This window comes from Adiantum capillus-veneris, chromosome 24 (genome assembly GCF_014529385.1).
Source record: "Adiantum capillus-veneris isolate H3 chromosome 24, ASM1452938v2, whole genome shotgun sequence".
NCBI classification, from domain to species: Eukaryota; Viridiplantae; Streptophyta; class Polypodiopsida; order Polypodiales; family Pteridaceae; genus Adiantum; species Adiantum capillus-veneris.
The window spans coordinates 62773058-62795779 of NC_140954.1; the positions used below are offsets into that span (position 1 = coordinate 62773058).

Here is a 22722-nt window from a genome sequence, read left to right on the forward strand (position 1 = left end):
GGCAAATAATGATGGAAACATCCTCTCATTCTGATGGCCACTAGAAACCTAGGCCTGGGTAAGGTTTTGGCATGACCTTTGAAGATCGATTGTTTCCATGTGCCAATTTCTTGGGCTTTCACAATGAGGACGACTTTGGGATTGGCAATTCATGGATCTTCTATGTTCACCAATACTGCTAAACAAGCATATACAAAGTTGTAGTCACCATCTTGGATCTCCGGGCGTTGTAATACATTGCGGATTATGCACAAACAAGAAAATTGGTGGCATGAATGAGGCATATGGGATTTAAATCTTTTTTTTTTCTGGCGATGTCAACAAATTTCAACTCTTTGTTGAGATTGGTGTTCCGGTAGGGTTGAGACTGCTCCTCACTTTGGTTTTGCAATCATACCAGGGCCTTCATCTCTCGGATCTCCGCATGACATTGAGCTCATTCTCCCAGATTGTTTTCAGAAAATTTTCTAGCTGTTTGGAAACGTATCTTCACCTTCACGACAATATATTGGTTTCTTTAATTGGGTCAGACTTTGTATGCTGTGAACAGTTTGGAGATCTTGTAGTTTCCTCACGTTTCAACATGATAATGTTGACTCTTTTTACTTTTGTAAAAGTCCTCTTCTTCAATCGCTTCAATTCAACTTTGACTTGGATGTGATTTCACCTCAGAGTCATGGGCTCTTTTTTTGATCGCATTTGAATTTAAGTCCTTGAATACTGTAATATTCAACGTGGGTGTACCATTGGGCACTGATAGCATTTATGCAAATGTACTAGTGCTTTGTCAATACTATGCATTATGGAGCTGATGGTTATAATGTCTTGTGGATCAGTACCATGAATCTACACCTTGCATTTTTCTTTGTGGTTGAGATTGGGATTTTTGTGGATTCATCTAGGTATTTATTTTTGACAAACTAAATTCTAAGTGAGTTGAGGGATAGTGGTAACCTTAGTTGTGCGTATGCACCTTCAGGGAGATTCCTATCTTCGTTTACCAGGTGCTCTTTGATTTCTTGTAGTCAAGTGCTTTGTGTGTTTCTTTACTATAGTTTCTTTTTAATCATAAAGAGGTAATCTCAAATGCTTTGGCTGTGGGAGATGTTTGAGATTCTCTAAAGAATGTTTTATCTTTGTTAAAGGAAACCCTATTTTATGTGAAACAGAAGGCTCTTCTTGAGAAGGAGTTTGAGGTCTCTTTATTGAGGGCCAAGACTACAGAACAAGCTGAAAAGCTAGCTGAGCAGAGTAAGCTTATTGGAGTGCTCAACAGCCAACAAGAGAAGAGAGAACAAGAACTCCTGGCTTACTCAAAAAATGTCAAAAGGAAGGTTTGTCCTTCGAAGTTTAACATTGTGTTTTCATAATTAGAATCTTTAATTTGGTGTAATCTAGTATTATGTAGTCTGCGACATTGTGTATTTTCTGGTAAGGTGGAGAAGCTTCAGGTGCGATTGCGAAGTGTGGAAACTTCTTTAAAGTCAACAGAAGAGGTATGGTAGTATACCTTATGCATTTAGTTCTTTTATATTAAGTGTCCAGATTTTCAATGTCCTAATTGGAATATATGAAGATTTAGGCTTTAAATGATCTATTACTTCATAGTTTCTATGTATAGCTCATCAATCAGTTTAGGAATCAAGATAACTTGTGTCTCTTGCTATTTGTAGTAGTCAAAGTTGTGGTAACATGTAAATTTCAAAACAAAGTTGATGTAGCAGTTTCATATGTTTATATACATATTCTGGTTACATCTCTTGGCGTTCAGTTGTTTGTGTTTTTCTCATGATTTTGTTATTGTGTTGTAAATTCACACTTTGCTAATCAAAGCTTTCGTCATCAATGTTTTTTGGGAAGCTGAACTTTTGATAATTTGGTTGAAGCTATATGGTATCATAGCAAGTGTCACTACCCTCTTAAATGCCAATGACCTACTTAAATTACCATGGTCCATTCAGATATGTCATCAGACAAATAACCGTTCCTGAGTTCCTCTTTTAAATCATTCCTCATTGTGGATGCGTAGATTCTAGGCATGGATACTATCAGCTAGAGTTTGAGAGTGCAGACATGATGCCCAAGATCCCATCAATCTGGCCGTTGGCTTTGGGTGCCTCTCATTTTTTACATTGGTGCCATGTTTTGGAATGAATGAGGAGGTAGACTTCCCATTTCCGGTCTGTTCCTTGTTTGTGTTGGGATTACCTTCACCTTCTTCCTTGGCTTAGAGATCTCAAAGGTACCTACATTGAGCCTCCCCCAGAATAGCTGCTTTAGTGGTGAAAAAGGTGGTAGGGATCACCAGCATCAGTGACCCCCATACTTGGCGACAGTTGATTCTCCTCCTACCGAACGAATGTTTCATTTTCCATCAAATGGGACATCCGGAAAAGGCTTGTTCTCATCGAAGATCTCATCTAGCTAGGCTGTCATAGGCTCTACACAGTGCACAGGTACGCTACGCTATGTCCTTTGGCCTGTCCACTCATTTGCCTCAGCGGCTAAGGAGGAAGCAATTCTTGGGATGGATGAGAAGGGGTGGTGGTAGGTCCACATGCATCGAACGGGTTGACGAGGTCAACACTTGGGCCGCGAGAGGGTCGATAATAGCTGCCAAAGCAGTAGATTCCACACTAAAACCATTTTGATGCCTTGAGACGCTAGGAGCAGACCATGCAAGAGGAAGGGCACTAGTCCTTTAAGCGATCGCCCACATCTCCCCATCTTTGGTGTTTCGTGAGATAGCAGCCCCTTCCTCCAAATCTGTGTTTTCAGCCACAAGCGCTCCACATCTGCTGGCCATTGGAAACTCCTCTGTGGCCATTCCCTCCCTTGCCCTAGTGCCCATTGCTTTGGCGATTTGCGTCCCTTTTGCTGCCCATCCGTTGAGCATCAACTGATTCATTTTTTAGCCTTCCATTAATGACAGATTTTCTGCGTTTTTGCTTCAAAGACCTGCATTTTTGCAGCCAGCATTCAGCTCTTGATTCCTCTCACGTCGGGTGTGCAAATCAGCCCAAGATCTACCCCTTGTTGGCCATCCGCCACATCGAGTTGGATCTCATCGGCACATCAAATCAGCACTGGAGGTGCTTCTTCAGAGTTACCATGGCCACGTTATCCATTCGAGTTGAGCAGAGTCTTGCATTGAGGTATTGCATCTGTGTACTTTCCATTTACGCAATCTAAAGCAAATGCCACATTGGTAGCGGTGTGGGAGGCCCTTAAGGGTGTTCGGGACCCCATCGGTGCGTCTTCTCCTCTCGCTTTCTTTTTACATCTCGACCACTCCTCTGTGTGTGCTGTGCGCGTGCGTGCATGTGGGGCGCGTGAGTGAGTGGGGACAAGCGAAGGCTTGCCTGCACGTTTCTGCACCTGCGCGAGCCCTCTGCCTGCGCGTGGTTTAGCACCTGCATGGAAATGTTCTCCTGTCGGAATCAGCAGCCCTGTAGCAGGTCAGCCTGCACGTGCTCTGCCTGCGTGGCAGTGTCTGCACCAGCATGTTTCGCCTCAGCACGTCTTGTTGCAGCAGCTTGTTCGGCAGCCCTGCGTGCTTGTAGGCCCGAAGATGTGCGTGCGTGTGTGGTGTGTGTGACAGCAAGCTCTATGTACAGTTCCTGTTCGGGTTTGAGTGTGTGTGTGTGTAGTGTTAAAATCTTGGTTTTCTGAATCCAGTTGAGCGTGATGTTAAATGTTCCCTAGGCTTTCTGGATTCAGCAGAGTGTGTGGCTTTGTTCAGTGAGTTGGCAGGTTTTCGAAGCCTAAGTAAGAAGGGTTTTCGGCTTCTATTTATGGACAAGCTGTGTTCTCCCAAGTGGCTTGGAGGGTTAAATATTTTGGACTTGAGACGTCATCTTCTGGTTCAGAAAGTTATGCTGTTGCCCGTTTTGATGGAGCAGCAGCAACCCTGGGCTCTCATGGTCACACATTTGTGTACGCACATTGTCACCCCATCTTTTGGTCTTTGGAAACCGACTTATTGGGATGTTGTTTTTGGGAAGCTTGAAGGACACATTCCTGGTTGTCCCTTTACTTCTTCTGTAATTGTTGATTGGAAGGTTCACTTCGCATTTGGCTTGGAATGGTCGACAATCCTCTGCGGGTAACTCTCTTCGCTTGGAGAGTCTGCATTGGAGCAAGGCCTTCGCTTCGACTTTGGTTCAACGGTCTCCTTGCCAAGCGTATTTTCTTTCCCAAAAAGGAATCTGTCAGGTGCATCAGGTGGTTGACGACTCGGTTTATGTTATTTTGTTCGCTGATGCAGTGTCCCACTTTCGGTTGGGTCTTCACTATTCTCCTCTCTGGCGGGAGATTAAAAGGATGCTTGCTGCTCACTCACCCATTTCTCCTTTGGATGTGGACTCTGATTGGAGTTTGGCTACTACTAGATTGGACTGCATCTCAGCTGGTAGTGTCTATGCCGTCCTTCAGTGTGACGTATGGATTGTGCATCAGGGTAATCAACTGTGGTCGCTTTCCAAGCCATCCTTGTGGTGGCAACACACATTGTCTCGCATTTGGCAGAGTCATCTGCCTTTGAAGGAACGTGGTTTCTTGTGGTGCTGCTTGGTAGGAGCTCTACCTGTTGGCAGTGTGTTACATGCTCGGCATATTGCGCCTTCTTGCTGCCCCAGATGCCTTGAAGCTGAGGAGACCCTGCCACACTTATTGTGGCGTTGTCATCAGTCCAGAGCCATCATTCGGCAAGTGTCGACTGCTCTTCGGCTGCGTTTTACCTCCGGCTCTTTTCACAGACGCTTTTGGCTTTTTGGGTGCTACAGTCACCGCAATCTCGGTTTGCGGTGTTCTTCACCTGGGTCAGATTTTAGACTCTGTGGGCCATGTGGCACCATAGGAACTCCTTAATGTTCCAAGGCACTTCTGTTGACCCCTTTCCCTATTTCAAATTATCTCTTGGTCAAGCGCTGCATTTTACCTATGACGCTGGAGACATCACTCTTGATACCTACAGGACTTACTTTGACTGTTTCTAGCCTTCGAAGCCTCATAGTGCTCCGCTGTTTGTATCCCTTTCTTTTCGTGGGTTTTTCTTGTTTTGAGGTTTCCCGCTTGTAAATTAATCAAAGCAGATTTAAAAAAAAAAATTGTGCACCCGATTCGATGACACGACTAGGAGAGTGGTTTTGTCGTCAAATGATCATCTAGAACAGTGCATTTACAAACGCCGGAAAGCCTCGGAGAATCCGGCTATGGATCCCTTGACCCTCATCGAAGAATGTTTACATGAGGATTTCGAAGATGCGCGTCGAGCCTGGGAAGGGCCTGCTCTTACCATGGAAGTGCGTATTCCGGTGCAAGAGCTTATGGACCCTGCTGCTCAATATGCTTAAAATGTGGTGATTCTTGTAGCAGGCTATGGTGTCACTTTCACAGGACAGTTAGTACAGTTTGGACTTACAGTTGGTCTTTGGTTGGTCGATTCACACTGGACGGTCGGTTCGCACTGGATGGACTCGCTGGGCAGTGACGTGGCAGGGATACGGTGGTCTAGTGGACATCGTGGCCAGGTCACCACCACCACTCAGTGGAGATAGACTTGATGCTATCATTTATGAGTCGTTGGTGGCTCTTTATGGTTGTATATATGAGTAGTAGCGGTTTGGTCATCATGATCTTTCCTGTAGTCATCTAGAGTGAGTCTATACAGAGAGCACGTCTTCACCATCCCTGCACATCTGATCCTTGACACCCCATTGTACCTGAGAGTCCCGGGCTGGAGCTGAGTGTGCTTCCACGCCAGAGTCTGTATAAGTTCTTTGAGATGGTCGAGTCATTTGTTGTGGTCTACTGTTGCTGTTGTGTCTCTGTGTCTCTGTGAGCTCAGTTGTTGTCTATTGTTTCCTGTTATCAGTCTATTTTGAGTGAGATTGTCACGCACATTGTACTAAGGAGCACCCATTGTAGAGAGCACGACACACTATCTGCGCTACAGGTGCTCTCATTTTGGCGACCATGATGGGATCTCAACTGAAATCTCACTCTGTGAGGTACAAATCTTGAAGCTAGTTGGGTCTATCTAGCTTCCCCTACCTTGCCTTGCACTGTTCTCCTCTCGCCGGGTCCAACTGGTCTAGTCCTCTTTCGCCCTGGTCCAACCAGTGTGGGGAAACCATGTGGGATAGTTATCTTGTTCAGAGTGCGGTAATCTACGCACACACGGATTTTATTGGACTGCTTCTTGGGCGCTATCACCATGGGTGATAACCACTCAGAGTGCTCCACAGGTATAATGATCCCTGTCTCTTGCATTTTTTCGAGCTCTGACTTGACAGTCTCTGCATACTATGGGTTGAGCTTGTAAGCTCGGCCTCTGACATGCTTAGCCCCTTCAACCAGAGGGATAGTGTGGCCCAATTCTGGTGGGATCCCTTCCAAATCCTTGTAGGACCAAGCAAAAACATCCTTAAAAGAGTGTATAAAAGAAACTGCCTGATCAAGTAATGCGGGATGCTCCCATAACCAAGCTGCTAAGAGGACGTGCTGAGGGTTGTCAGGGTCGCCCAGGTTGACTTTTTTGACCGGGTCAGGAGGTGTAATTGAGGAGGGTACTTCAGAAGTTGAGAAGTGAGCTGTCTCTTGGAGCTTCGAGACATCATGTCCTGGTGTTTGATCGATTGGAAACTCCGCATACTCTTCTTGTAACCATCCTGGTGGAAGCTCCTCGAAGGGTAAATCTTCAGACACAGACATCACAGAGTGCTTTTAAGGGGGCGGGGCGTCCGACCTGGGAGATGTTAGAAGAAGGGGGGAATCATTGACGAGTTCATGCAGAGGAGATTTCTTCCCCCTTCGGTGATGTGTTATAGGTTCCTCGAGACCGACGGCTTTGATCAAAGGAACATTTGAATCATGAGAATCAGGGACTAACACACTTCTTCGACTGGTACACTGTCTGCTGTAGGACTTGGGACATTGGTGTCCGCCTGAGGAGCTGGGAGAGAGAGTGTTAATCGCCACAAGTGAGTTTTGAATAGAGACCACATAACATGGCATTGAGGTGGTAGCTTCCAACCACTACAGCAGGTCTTCGTAAGACCCGTCAGGTGGGATTGGCTGCTCAGGGTCGGGGTTAGACTGTACTGACAATGAGCTGTAATGAACCACTGGATCCATACCTCCTTCGAGCCGAATTGGTTGCATGGGGGAGCCAGGAGTATGTATCCACATGGCATCGTTTCCCCAATCTTGAAGTGCCTTAGTATGCCGCAACCATGGTCTACCAATAAGCAAAGGAAATCCTCCCTCCACCTGAGGAAGACTGACCACCACAAAATCCAAGCTAAATGTGAAGTCTTGTACCATCAGAGGCACCTTCTCTACTATGCCCACAGGGTAGAATGTCCTCTAGTCTGCCAATGTAACAGCGAATGGAGCAGGGCGGGTAGGCTGCACACCTAAGGCCAACATAGTCAATTCTGGCATCAGATTGATCCCAGAACCACCATCCACTATGACGCCTGAGAATTGATGCCCAAGAATAGACACAGTGAGACGAGGACTTTTGTAGTCGGTGAGGGGAGCAGCTGGATATGAAATCATGTAGGACTCCCAGGGCTGCACAGGTAGGTGCCCACCACTAGGCCCTGCACCAGGGTACGAGACTGGATGATGGAAAGGGTGTCACTTCTCAAATTTGCATCAAGTCGAAGCATGTCGTACAGTGACACTTGTTGAAAGGTGTTTTTCAAGATAGACTCTGTTGTAGGCTTCACTCCTGTGATTAGATCTTGCTCTGGTATCTTAAGCTTCTGCAAGTCCTCTACTGCTTCCATGAAAGCACCATCAATATCTGATAGAAGCGAGGTAGATTGGCTCTAGACACTACCTGCTGGTTTGTCAGCTACTAAGGGAGTTTGACTCATTTGTGTGACAGGAGATGGAAAAATTGTACCAGGGAGGCTGAGGCCAAGAGCAGCTCTCTGTGCCCGTGTGAGCACACCAGCCGGCTCTTCCACTTGCTTCAACCCATCTGGAGAGGCAACTACAAGAGTGGAAGGCGGGGCCTGTGGAATGGTGCTTACTGTGATGAGGTTAAGCTTTGGGAATGTGAACTCCTGCTGGTTCTGGTTTGTGCTTGCAGGTGTGGATGCTCGTTGTTTTGGACAGTCCTTACTATAGTCATCCTTAGCTTTAGGACAGTGTCGGCAAGGAGGGGACCCTTTTGGCAATGGAGATTTGCTCTGATAATGTCCATACTCTCCGCACCTGTAGCACAAAATTGGCCTATTGGAGGGGGGAAGTGGTCTTTGCCCTTGCTGCATGGGACCGGATGCTGAGTACCAGCATGATAAAAGCTGGGAGATGCAAAGTTGTTGTGCATACCTTGCTGCATAGGAGGTGTTGTCAGCAGAGGTGGCAACGGGTTTTGATGGCCATAGGGTGAGATCATGTTGGATGCAGGTGCTAGCCCTTGTTGGAGAGAAGGACCTAGACTTTGTTGTATTTGCCGCAATCCCTTGATATAGTAGCAATCCTTGTCTTCGTGCCTAGATTTTTCGAAGAAGTGGCAATAAGCCCGAAGGGGACAGTCCTGTGGAGGATGTCCTGGAGAGCGACAAGAGCTGCACCATACCATAGCTTTAGTCTCCTGCTGAGACCGAAGCTCTTCTAGCTCTCTCTTGATTTGATCCAAAGCCTCAAGATGTGGTGGTTTCTCTTGTCTAAGAAAGATTGATTTCTTTTCGTGGAGAGCGCGTTGTAGTTTTAGGGCTTCAAGTTCTCTGCGCAAAGAAGTCAATGGATCAGCAGGACTTTCCGAAAACACGGAGGGAGTCTCTATGTGAGGGGGGTTGGTGAACAGCTTCCTAGCCCCCTCTATCCTAGTAGCAGCTGCGATGAACTCCTCCAGAGTGGCATCGGGTCGGAGACACTCTCGGAATTTTTGCTGAGAAGTTTTGGGAAGCGCCTTCTCTACCCACTTGTTAACCATAAATTCACCGGGTTGCTGGGGAAGCTTGGCAACCAGAGACTTGGTTTTCGTCATAAGTTTTGCAAAAGTCTCCTCTCCCTGGAGCACCATGTTGGCCAACTCATCCAAAACCTTCTCCTGATAGTCACCTGGCCTGAATGCTGCACAGAATTGTTGTCTTTTTTTTTTTCCGAGAAAAAGATCCTTCTATTAGTTAATGAAAGCTGCCCGTAGGGCTACAACCACCTCTGCAAGAGAGGGCTACAACAAACATGATGGGGAGACTCTCCCAATGAAAGAACAACATATATACAATGGGGCTAAATCAAGGGATGGGAGGAGGGAAGAGCGACACAGGTGGTCGGTAGTGCCATCTGAGCACACCTTGGACAAAGGTGTAGAAAGGCCCAGGGCGCCAAAGTCGAAGGGAAGCCTCGCGGCGCTCCCGCATGCGGTCGGAGCTGCCCTGTAGTCTCTCAAGCTGTCCTCTGAGAGTATGGATCAGCTCTAGCCAAAAGTCACGAGCAGTCTCTGCTGGCTGCATAGACCGAGCCTCAAAAATGCGGAAACAGCGGACCCGCCAGATAAACCAAAGTGTCTGGCCACTAATGAGCTCCCAACACTCCTCTCTCTCACTGCACCACTCCTGTGGAGTAATCTCTGTAGTAGCGTAGTAGCAGACTGGACTGTAGGTCGCCCCCCCTGTATCACTATCATCCTACAAGTGGAAGATAGCTCAAACTGAAGTGCCGGGCCCGTGAGAGTGGACCAAGCCGCTGCCCCCCAAGTGTATTGTCTAGCCGTGAAGAGAGTAGGCATCAGCCGAAGAACTCGTAGCCACACCTGCTGGGCCGATGGACAGTCCCAAAGACAATGACGCTGACTCTCCACCAACTGGTCACAGGCTACACATGCGGCCGAGAGACCACCATGCACAAGCCAGCTCCCTACTGCTGTAGCTTTGTGTGCAACCAGCCACTCAAACAAAGTGACGTGCATCGTCTGTCTGGAGTCCCACAGCCTCTGCCAAAAGGCTGCCAAGAACTCGACTGTGAGGCCCTCCTCCTGCCAATGACGTGCTGCAGCGGGGCGGGCCTCTCTCTGTGCTGCAAGTATATGACGGCCAAGCCGAACAGTGTACTGAAAGAAGGGGACTCCTGGGTGGTCTGCAAAAGAGAAGGGGTCCCTCCATAGCCACTCACCAAGATCTCATTGTACTCGTGCCAGTGGACAACACTCCCAAGCCCACAGCCTCCAGTGTCCAGTCTCAAGAGCTGCTGGGTCAGGATCTATGACGCAAGTCCTCTCACAGATGCCCACTACTCGGATCCTCTTAAAACAGCACTCTGCCACCTGCGGGGCCTTTACTACAACTCACTGTAGGCGTCCCCCACCCTGCAGCTCGAAGAAAACGGATGGAACACTCTTTGAGCAGGCCCTGACTGAGATGAGAACCTTCAATTGTGTGAAGGCTCCCATCCACCGGGGTGCTACTGGTTCGAGAGGCGTGAGCCACTCAGCTTGAACTGCCTCTGAGATGTCGTGGCACATGCTCTGCACCCCTCTCATGCCCTGTAGAGCTGGAACCCCTGCACCTCCTTTGACAAGCCTGTGAACTCTAACCAGTCACCTAGAGAGCGCGCTGGACCCGCTGCCATGGGACCCTAGGAAACATGAGGCCGACTACCAACCAAGTGACCTCTCTGAGTGCTAACCATGGGGTTCCAGACAAGGGGCTGCCGTAAGCGCTCCTCCGTACAAGTAGGTTGTCTCTGCTCTAGGCCTTGCCGCAAGAGCTCCCAAGATCGAAGAAAACTCACAGCGAAGCGGTCCTCCAGTCGCCTGCTCAAACCAACTCTGCGCATCTCTGTGAAGATGCATCTGGTCGCTGGTTGCCAGGGGCCTCATGCCTGAGGCACCCTAGCACGAAGCCGCTGTAGCAAGAACTCGTTCTAGAGCTCCTCACCTCGAAGAAGTCCTCTGACGATGAACTTCCCAAGAAGGGCTCTGCTCTGTTGTGCTGGGTCAATGATCCCAAGCCCTCCCTGTGAACAAGGAAGAGTGATGACCTCCCAAGCCACTTTGGCTCGGGCTATCTGAGTGTCACGTCCTGACCAAAGGAAGTTCCTGATCAACCTCTCTACATAGTGATGTACCACATAGTCGCCAACAGCACCTAGTTGGCAACTACTACTCTACCAGCCAATGAAAGTTGTGCTGAGCTCCAATGTAACAGCTTTCTCCCGATGGACAGGAGAAGAGGAGCAATCTGCTGCTCAAGAGACAAGTCCAAACCAACCTGACAACCCAAGTACCAAACTGCAGTCCCTGGGGGAAGCCACCTGAAACCCTCTCCTGGCATCCAATCTGGCACAGGAGCACTACCAATCCAGAAAGCCACTGTCTTTCTCCAGTTGATCAGTGCGCCCGATGCACAACAGAAGGTCTCCAAAGCCTGCTCACATCTGTGAAGATTGGCCTCCTGGCCATCTAAGTACAAGGCTGAGTCATCGGCAAACTCAGCGTCCAGTAGCTCATCTCCCCGAATAGGGAGTGCTAAGCCCCGAAGACCAACCTGCTGTGACACCAAAAATCTGCTCATCACCTCCGCATAGAACAGAAAGAGAAAGGGGGCAAGAGGACAACTCTGTCTGACCGAGCGTGTGAGCATGAAGCGCTCACCTCTCCCTCCTGCCAAAAGCACCTGACTGTGAGCCTGTCTGTACAAAGCTGACACCCCTCTGATCCAAGCATCTGAGAAGCCCATCCTGCGCAGAGTGTCCTCTAGAAAGTCCCAGACAACTCGGTCGTATGCCTGCTCAAAATCGAGAAGAAGAATCACAAGGTCCTCACCACGGAGCCGTGCCAGGGCAGAAGCCTCCAAGAAAGTAAAGATGTTGTCAAGGATACTGCGTTCCTTGACAAAACCTGTCTGAGTCCCATGTATAAGGCTCTCTAAAAGTGGATTAATCCTCAAACTCAGAGCCTTGGCAAGAATTTTGTAGGCTGTGTTGAGGATGGTGACGGGGCGCCACTGTTGAATCTCATCCAAGGAGCCACCCTCCTTGGGAATGAGGTAGATCAGGCCCTCGAGGACTCATGCTGTCAGGCATCACTCCTGTGTGCAAAATGTACTAAAAAGCACTACAAAGATCTGGGCCAAGCAAGTCTCGGTACTCCAAGAAAAAGCTGGGAGTCAACCCATCCTCACCTGGACAGCTACCACGAGGGAGGGCCCTAAGAGCCGTGTGCAGCTCCTCAAGCTGAAGTGGCATCTCTAGCCTCTGGCGCATCTCCTCTGTCACAAGACATGGCATCTGTGCCCAAACCTGCTCCCTGCATGCATCCTGCCGCTCTGATTGAGGCACAGCCGACAGTAACTCACGGTAAAAGACAGTAGCAATTGCACACATATCCTCGGGCTCACAAGCAACTGACCCATCGGGCCTCCTCAACTGAATGACCTTGGCATGCGAGTGTCGAGGTCCTACTGTCTCAAAAAAAAGCACCAGGCTCTCTGTCACCCACCTGAGTCCACTAAGATGCCTGTCGGTGAAAGGCAAACTCATGACGCCTCTCCTCTGTGCTAGCAAGCTCCTGTCGAGCCTGCTGTAACTGCTCCTCCAACCATGGACTGTCTGGATGCTGCTCCTGCATCCTCTGTAGTGAAGCAATGCCTCCTCTGAGACGTTGCTCCTCCTCTCTTGCTGCAGCCCGGCGAGCCAGAGACTCCTGAAGAAAAAAGTGGCTAAGCTGAGCTAGGCCTGAGGCCACTCTATCTGCAGGTGAGACCTGGCTATCCATGCCCTGTGTCCAGAGAGCCTCTACCCTCTCTCTGAGTGCTGAGTCCAACAAGACCCTCTATGGGATGCAAAGCATCGTGCTCCCACTCCTCTGCCTGTCTGCCACCGTGAGGATCACTGGTGCATGGTCCGAGAAGGATGTCCCTGCCAGGATGCCCACTGATCCCCCCAAGTCACTGAAGTGGTCACTAGTGTAGAAGCAATCTATCCGCGATAGATTCACTCCTCCCACTCTGCCGTCCGATCTAGAGAAGGCAAGACTGTCTGGGGGCCTCACAAAACCAGAGTGTTGCCATGTATCCGAGACCATCAAAGTCATACACAACCTCTCCCAAGCTACCAACTCGACTCCATGCACAGTAGCATGGCTGCCACCAATCCTGTCAGAAGGGTCCTCCAACATGTTGAAGTCCCCTCCTATACACCAATGATCGGCCTGCGGCAAAGACTCAACAATCTGTGACCAAAACTCTGCACGAGCACTCGCCACATTGGGCGCATAGATGTTCAGGAAGCCCACAAGGCCACCCATAACCTGCATAGTAATCCACTGAGCCCTGCCTGGCACAATAATCCCTCTGCCCACAATGGCCTGCTGCAATGAGTCCGCAATAGTCATACATACCCCACCCTGGATGCCTCTAGGTCCAAAAGCAGCTGACCAAAAGGTATCATATCGTCCACGCAAAATCTGACCACATCGCCGAATGCGGCTCTCACACAAATGGTGCTCCTGAAGCATACGGAGATCAATCTCTCCTCCCACAAGGCAACGCTGAAGCTCCTGACGCAATCGGCCCCGCTGTTGCTGAAACTGGGGCCCACCTAGTCCCTGCACGTTCCATGAGACGATCCTCATGGGGAGCGAGAGAGAACAGATGCTGCCGCAGCAGCAAGACTGGCTATCTTCGAGGCAGGCTTGGATGGAGAGTAATCCGCATCCGAGCGTCCTCTAGAGAGGCGTGACTGTAGTGAGTGCCTAGCCCAATCCCAAGCAGAGCAAGCCGTGCGTAAAGCAACCTCCTCTGTCCAGGAATCCTCATGAATGTATACATAGCAAGGCAAACACTGCGTATCAGCAAAGAAGTACACCACAATGTGCCTACATCCTGCTGAGTCTGGGGGTGTCACCGCAAACTTGGCCAATGGCCGCAAAGTCTGCAGCATATCTGTAACTCCAAGTTCTCCCATGTGGTGAGAGAACTCTAAGACCTGTGTATGCAACCATCCTACCACTGAGTCGAGGGACCACTCTGTCTCGGCCCTACCACAGAGGGGGGAGGAGAAACCAACTGCTGAGTCCAAGGCCTCTGTTCCCCTAGCGGCGAGGAACAAAACATGAACCCTGAATCAGGCTGCCTCATGGTCTGCTGCGGAATCACCAAGAAAACGAGTGAACCCGTAGTCAAAGAAGTCCCAGCGGCGTCGGATGTCAATGCACATCAACCCACGAGGGATAGCTGCAAGGGAGGATGTCTGAATCTGCAAAGGGGGCCGCAAGAAGGGCTGACCCTCTCTCGCTAGGCGACTCATGGCAAAGGCGCTGCCAAGAGATCTCCTAGCCGCCGGACAGGGACCAGTCTCCTGAGCCGACTGTGAAACTGGAGCAGGAGGGTGGGGAGAAGGAGCTGGGGGGAGTGGAGGAGAAGAGGGGTGGGATGGGGCGATAGAGGTATAGGGGCGAGGTGGAGAGGCGACGGGAGCAGAAGGCGGGGAGGATGAGGAAGAGGGGGGAAATTCTGGGGGGGGGGGGGGGGGGGGGGCGGCTGTCGAGGGTGAAGCGGAGGTGGGGGCTGGCGCAGGGATCTCATCCTGCTCAAGAGGACCAAAGCGGTTCCCCGTGGGAACCCACTGCTACTGAGTAGGCACCTGAGGGCCACTCTGAGTGCCAGGCTGACGCTGTGGCCCCTGGCATCGTCGGCCACGGGCCTACTACCACCCCTCCTCCGCTGGAGTCCCAGGCTCGGAGGGTGGCTCTGCATCTGTGCGCTGTGCCGCTGGCTGTGGGTCAGCCCTAGCAGGTTGGAGCTGAGGCTGTGGTGCAGGTCGCGGCCTCCTCCGTGGACAGGCCTTCGCTAGATGGCCCGTCTGTCGGCAAATGAAGCACTGGTTCGGGAGGCCCGAGTACTCCACACTCTGTCTAAACCAACCCCCACTCACCCGAGGCAGAAGGATAACCTTCGGGAGCGTGTGGGTATCTCTCACCAAAACTCGAACTGAGGGGATGCGTGCCACCTTGGCAGCTACTGATGCTGCCATACGAGGTGTCTCCAGGACAGTCCCAATGGCGGAGCCAATCCTAGAAAGAAGTGGTAAGTACTCCCTCCGTAAACCCGAAAAGCAGACTTAGATGGGGATGTCTGCCTCCTCTACTAGAACATCCGAAGCCGGGTCAAAACCATGTTGCCACTGTCGAAAGTGGGCGCGTGATGCTCGGATTGCCACTCGACTCATAGCTATGACCTTGGACGCCATCTCGGAGGTCTCAAACTCGGTCTGATAGTAACCCCATCCGAGAATCTGGACATCCAAGATCTTGCCCACCTCTGCGAGAAGGCGGGCCTGGAGAAGGTCTCGTAGCTCTCCTCTGCTAGGTTGGGTGCCGAGAATCTTGCAGATGACCGAAGTCGCCTGCAATCGCTCTACCTCTGCGGCAAGGCTCGCTTGCTCTGTCGACGAGAGAGCAAGTTGAATGGTGGGCTCAGCGGGGTCAGGCGAGGGGCCTTCTGACGAGTCCCTCTATGGCGAAGCTGGAGCCTCCACCTGTGTCTATTGCTGTGGCGTGAGAAGAAGGCGACGGGAAGATGCTGCAATGAGGTGCACAAAACACTGCCCCAATGACTGACGCAGTGTTGGAGGGCCGAATTGCAAGTAGCTCACTGGGCGAAGAAAAAACCACAGCGGGCAACGGGCGGGGGGGGGGCTAAAGCGATAGCGCGGCAACAACGTGTGGGAATGGCGGGGGCGGCAGCGACAGCGGCGGGCATTCAACGCGGGCGGGCGAACAGGGGGCAGCGCGAGGCAGGGGGCAATGCGGGGCAGGGCAGTGGGAGGGTGGACAGCGAGCAGCGCTTGGGGGGGGGGGAGCGATGGCACAGCGAGGGGGGCAGCAACAGCGAGCGCGAGGTCTTCCTTTCATTCGAACTGTTGTCTTAAGGCTGCCCAAGTTGCAAAATGGTTCTCTGCAAACTGGCTGTACCATTTGTCTGCTAAGCCATCCAAGGTAGATGGAAAGAGTACCAAATAAGCATCCTCTCTATAATGACCACGACCCCTACAGAGAGATACAAACCTCCTTGCATGGTCGTCATTATCTTCTGAAGAGAGTCCTTTGAAGGGAGGGAACTTGATGTTCACTTTGGCCAAAACACTTACCAAACCCTCCATGGCCCCTTACTCAGTTTCCCGTTGATCAATAGCCTGCTGCTCAATAGCCTGCTGTAGCAAAATAGGAGAGAGCTTTACTGGAGAAGGTGACCTGGAAGATGTGGAACCGGATGGAAGAATGGGGGATGTCCTATGAGGAGGTATGGGTGATGAGGTTGATCGACTTCTAACAGGTACCAAGGGTCGTCTTCTGTTGCAGTACTTCAGAGGACTCAGTAGTGCGCTTTGACGCTCGACTGACCGCCTTGTATGTGTCATGCAGCAACCACCAATCCAACCAAGCTTTTGGCAAGAAAACCTTGAACTGGCTGAAGACTGGTCTAGACTCTACTAGACCAGGCATGTGATGACGTGGCGGACAGCAAAAACCCTAATTTCTGCCAGAAACCCTAAAATTCTTACAAACCCTAATTTTTGCCAAAAACCCTAAATTCCGGAAATCGCGGAGGCGGATTATTAATTTTTTTTTTTTTTTGGAAAATGATGAGCGACGCGAATTTTGCTTTTGCTTTTTTTTAATAAAAAAAAGAGAAAAGACTCTCTAAGAGAGAGAGAGAACTGATGCTTTTGATTTTAAAAGCTTTTGGGGCTCTGCTTTTGGGCATCCCTTGTAACCTTTAAATTAGTGGTGAGGGCCTCACTTCTCAGAGCATCTGGATGCAGAGTCTGAGAGTGAAACCCTAACCGCTCTCTTGTACTTTGATGATTGATTAATATAAAAAGAAATACCGAAAGGGGCGCCAGTCTTTGGGGCCAATATCTCTAGGCACGGAACTCCGCCGGGCCAGTGCAAATCTATTGTGATCTGTGAATTGTTTTGAAGTGGTAATTTGGTGCTGTCGCGGTTGATTCTTGACTTGGAGTGTCCAAGTCTGTTACAGTGGTATCAGAGCCCGGCCGATTTCTCTTCTACGAGAAATCCGATCCCCGAATTTTTTTCCCGCGGCACCTATGGCTTCAAGCAATGATCAGTCGACTCCCTCTGCATCTGGAGATGCGGGCTGGGATCACAACGAAGATTCAGACAGAGAGTATGGCCCGCCTCGGCCTACTCAGGCGGAGCAAAGAGAGATGGAGCGTCGTCAATTGATTGGCGATGCAACAAAGATGATGCTCAATTTTGCCAAGGACCCGAAGATGGCAAAATATATGAACCAGACCTCTTTGGAAGAGGTACTGATGGAGTGGCAGAGAACCACAACACCACTCCCGAAACCCGCTCTCAAGAAACCTTCTGCCTCCAAGAAAAATACGGAGCAGGAACTGGAGAACGTGGTTGATGCATGGATTGCTCAGCTTTTTGACACGCAAAAGAAAGCCAAAAAGCACGGCAAAAAGTAGAAGAAAGGCACTGACTTCCCGGGATATTTGGGTCGTCGGTTGACATTTGACAAGGCAAAGAAACGGAAGAAGCTTGTTCGATTTGAAGGAGTACCCAGTTCTTCTTCTTCTTCTTCTGACAGTTCTTCTAGCTCCTCGGATTAGAGCGAAGAAGACAGAAAAAAGCAAAAAGCGAAGCAAGACACAAAGCTTTGGAACGGGCAAGAAAAAGGCAAAGAAGGCTACATCTCGCCCAAAGACTGACAGTTCTACTGAGGACTCGTCTACAGACAGCTCAGATTCTAATGACGGAAAGTTTTATGCGAACAAGAAGAATTTTTACAAAGCCAACCAGTATGACTTTCTCAAAGATAAAAGCAAGAAAGTCCGAGAGTTTAAGGAAGGTGGCCACTCGATCAAGTTTGATACTTTTCAGGATACTCAGATGCTTCAAAGGCTTTGTCTTTTATACAGCAGTTTGACATCGCTTTCGCGGGAGGACGCTATTCAGAGCACTCCAAGATTCGGAGAGCTGCCTCTTACTTTAAGGGGAATGCTCGTACTTGGTGGTCCACGCTTCTATTAAGCAAGACTGTGCCACTTACATGGCTGAAATTCAAGAGGCTTTTTATTTCTTCTTGGTTGACTCAAGAATATGAACGAGATATACGAGCTGCTTGGAACCATCTCCGGATGACCAAGAGCGATACAGTGAATTCTTATTGTGAAAGATTCTGGAACTCTTTTCTACCCGCCTCTTCATTCAAGAAGATCTCATTCAGAGAACAGATTGAGCGGTTTACCTTGGGTCTACCTACAGAGATCCGAGATCACTGCTTGGAACAGAAGTCAGCTTCTATTCAGGAGTTGATGAGTCATGCGAAGCGGGGCTTTGCCATTCACTCTGGCAGTCTGACCTACCCCACAGATGAGGCCATGACACAACGAGCCGAACAGACTTCTGTGAATGAAAGTAGAATGAAAAAGAGCAACCCAGAGAAAAAAAAGGATGCACGACCCAAGCTTACTCTTGAGGAGAGAGCTCGCTTCATCAGAGAGGGGAAGTGCTTTGGATGCGGGGAACATGGACATATTTCCGCGAAGTGCCCTGATAAGGCACAGAAAGAACAGAATGATAAAGACGACGACAGGTCTGAGAGTTCGAGAGCAGCTGAGGAATGTGGCAGAAAAGGCAGATAGAAAAGCAGAACTGGTACCACATGGCGTGGGACTTGCACCGAATCTAATGAATGAAAGTACAAACTTTGCCGTTTTTTTTGGGGCAAAGTGAAGGATCAGGAAGCTCTTTTGAAGGAGCCAAGGCCAACTTCTTTTCACTTGGAATTGGCGGCTTGATTTGGAACTACGCCCGAGAGACTGACGCCACAGGCGGAGGTATTTCGACTGGCACGCGGATGGGATGTTGCCATTACACCGAGCATTGGCAAACTTCGTTTGCAATGACAGGGGTGTTCAGGGCACGTGAGTGACGTTCTACTCGGGATCCCTTGGTACCACAAGAACTACGCCGTGGTTGACTACCGGGCCGAGAAAGCGACTTTGATAAATGAAGGGCTTAGAGATTGTACTTGATGAACTTCAGTTTTCTTACTCATTCTTTTGGGAGAACTGAACGATGGATAAAGGTTGAATATGTTTTGACCTGAAGAAAAGAACGCCAAGATTTTTTTTTTTTTCTCCACGCTCATGCCGATTGCTTTTGAGAGGGCCTGAAGATCATACCATTGATCTGATATCTGGAAGCACGCCACCGAATCGGCCACCTTATCGTGTGAGCCGAGTACAGAATGAAAAGATTATGAACTCAGTGAAAGACCTCTTGGAAAAGGGTCTTGTCCAGCCTAGTACTTCACCGTATTGCTCTCCAGTGTTGTTGGTTTTGACGAAAGACGGATCTTGGAGAATGTGCATCGATTATAGCAGTCTCAACGAAATCACCATCAAGAACAGATTTCCGATTCCTAGGATCGATGATATACTCGACAGGTTACAGGGATCCTCGTGCTTTAGCAGGATTGACTTGAAGAGTGGATATCATCAGATCAAGATAGCACCAAGAGATGTCTACAAGACAGCTTTTCGGACGACTTTTGGGTTATTTGAGTTTTTGGTGATGCCTTTTGGCTTAACCAATGCTCCTGCGACATTTAACCGGATGATGGACAGGATTTTTCGAGAGTACAGGCTATTTGTTGGCACTTTATTTGACGACATCATTGTTTTCTCCAAAAATGAGGCAGAACTCAGAGATCATCTGCTTCAAGTCTTTCAGGCATTACGAGATCACACATTAGTGATTAATGCTACGAAAAGTGAATTTTTCCTACCAGAGATACATTTTTTGGGACACATTGTGTCAATAGCAGGAGTGCAAATGAACCCGGCCAAGATAGAGACTATCCGTGATTGGCCCGATTTGAGGAATGTCCATGAAGCTAGAAGCTTCTTGGGACTGTGTTCGTACTACAGGCGGTTCATACGAAAGTTTGCAGAGGTTGCTTCCCCTTTGCAGACCTTGACACAGAAAGGAGTACCTTTTTCGTGGGGACCCACAGAGGTGACTGCCTTTCAGACATTGACAGAGAAATTGACTACGGGACCTACTTTGACTTTGCCGGACTTGTAGAAGTCATTTGAAGTGTATTGTGATGCTTGTGGTCGTAGTCTGGGTACGGTCTTGATGCAAGAAGGCCATGTCATAGCTTACGAGAGCCGTTTGTTCTGTAGGCCGAAGATGACAACACAGATCTATGAGAAAGAGCTTTTGGCGGTTATCCATGCTCTTACTCAGTGGCGGCATTACCTACTCGGAGCGGTTTTTACTGTCTTTACAGACCATCAGAGTTTGCGCTACTTCTTGTCACAGAAGCAGCTTTCGGAAAAGCAGATGCGGTGGATGAACATCTTGTCACAGTTCCACTTCGAGATTGTCCATGTGCAGGGACAGAAGAAGGAGGTGGTAGATGCTTTGTCTCGAAAACCGTTGGTTCTGGCTATTTCCGCAATACATCATAGGAGCTTCGAGGATATGGTCGATCAGTATGCCACAGATACAGATTTTGCAGATATTTTCACTCGGATACGGGATGGGGAGATAGTAGCTGGATACTCCCTTCGGGAAGGCTACTCGATGAAAAAGACTATGTTGTGCGTTACACAGCCGTTGAGGGAAAAGGTTATGACTGATTGCCACTGTCCACCTTTTACAGGTCACCGCGGCATTGCTACCACCATGAAAGGGGTAGAGAGAGATTTCTTTTGGCGGAGACTGAAGAAGGATGTGGAAGAGTTTGTGCGCAGTTGCTTGGTATGCCAGAAGGTCAAGTTTGACAGGCATAAGGCACAGGGATTGTTACAGCCTTTACCCATACCCACCCGCCCCTGGGAAAATATTGAAATGGATTTCATTTTTTTTTGATCTCCTGAGAATACAGAATGATCACGATGATTTTCCGATTACATGGCACGCCTGAGACGATTGTCTCCGACAGAGACCCCAGATTTATGAGTTTGTTTTGGAAGGCAATTTGGGAGAACATTGACACGCAGTTGCAGTTCTCGTCATCGTTCCACTTGCAGACTGACGGGCAATCTGAGATTGCCAATTTAGTGATTTTAGATTTATTGAAGTCTTGTATCTCGCATCAGAAGACTCAATGGGAAAAGAACTTACCTTTGGTGGAATTTGCTTACAATAACACGATACACTCTTCGACGGGGAAGATGCCATGTGAGATTGTTGAAACTGCTGCGAAGGTTCCATCCTTCCTGAGCACGAAAGATTAGAAATTTGAAGCGGATGAATATTCGCGAGATTTGGATACGGCTTTTGTCAAGGTTCGCGAGACTTTACAGAAGTCTCAAGAACGACAGAAAAAGGCAGCGGATCGCCATCGTCGCGACTGGAAACCGAAGGAGGATGATTGGGTGCTCTTACTTTTGAGAAGGCACGCCTAAGAAAGAAAAAGGGAAAGGAGAGGCTTTTTCCAAAGCTTAGTATGTGATACTACGGACCTTTCCAGATTACTGACAAGATAAATGATGTCTCCTTCCGATTGGAACGGCCAGATACTTGGAGGATTCATAATGCATTGCATGTGAGTCTCTTGAACCCTGTTAAGGGTGATGTGCCTGATGATGGGGAGCCTGATGAGCAACCCGAAGTGGAAGAAAACGAGGAGATCCTTGTTCCTGAACAGATTTTGGCACATAACGATACGAAGAAAGGTAAAGCCCGAAGGCGGTTCTTGGTTTAGTTCAAGAACTTTCCTGCATTTGATGCGAAGTGGATGGAGGAGGAGGACCTAGCAGATACTCCTCGGATTGTGAAACTTTACCTCCATGTTTAGGTTTAGCATAGTCTACTCCAAACGGAACCCAGAATTCAGCTTGGCCGGAGATCTGGTGCAGTGGGATGCACAAGAGGGGAGTCACTCCACTCCTTTGTCAACAGATGCCTCGATTTTGATACTAAAGTCACTGATGTCTCTTTGAGCTTCAGGGATACTGAGAGCTGACAGTATTCTGCTGGATGACTTTATGAAATGGAATTCCTAATTATGATACTGATTTGTTCTTGACTTCTTGTGAGTGCAGGAACTGGTAGACGAAATGACTGCAGCATTTTGGTCTACTTGATCTCGAATAGACATGGTTGCAATAGGGGTTAGTCAATCGGACATCGATGAGGTCCCGATTGGACCTAGATGTGATTGCTAGCTACATTGCCGATAAATCATGGTCTAAGATCCGAATGAATGTTGAATGTCATGTGATGTCCTGTGATGTCGTGTGATGTGACTGTCGATTTTGTACATGTGCTAGATGTGTGTTCCTAGTACGAAGGTACTAACTGTCAGTGTCTGCTAAGACAGTTTATGGCTTTTGTCGGTTTTGCAGGGGTAATCGCGGTCGATTACAATGCTTTCAAGAGGGGGGTATGTCACAAAGTGATGACGTGGCGGACAGCAGAAACCCTAAAATTCTTGCAAACCCTAATTTTTGCCAAAAACCCTAAATTCTGGAAATCGCGGAGGCGGATTATTATTATTATTTTTTTTTTTTGGAAATTGATGAGCGAGGCGAATTTTGCTTTTGCTTTTTTTTTTATAAAAAAAAGAGAAAAGACTCTCTAAGAGAGAGAGAGAACTGATGCTTTTGATTTTAAAAGCTTTTGGGGCTCTGCTTTTGGGCATCCCTTGTAACCTTTAAATTAGTGGTGAGGGCCTCACTTCTCAGAGCATCTGGACGCAGAGTCTG

General features: G+C 48.9%; 1 protein-coding gene across 3 annotated transcripts in view; it reads left to right on the forward strand.

Moving 5' to 3' along the window:
* LOC147426474 (uncharacterized) overlaps positions 1–22722 on the forward strand; it is a 200302-nt gene that overhangs the window by 83467 nt on the left and 94113 nt on the right. For all 3 annotated transcript variants that reach the window (XM_086498111.1, XM_086498113.1, XM_086498112.1), the window contains exons 5-6: positions 1170–1334; positions 1437–1496. In XM_086498111.1, the coding sequence (XP_086354237.1) occupies positions 1170–1334; positions 1437–1496 (225 nt within the window). The remainder of the gene's footprint in view (positions 1–1169; positions 1335–1436; positions 1497–22722) is intronic.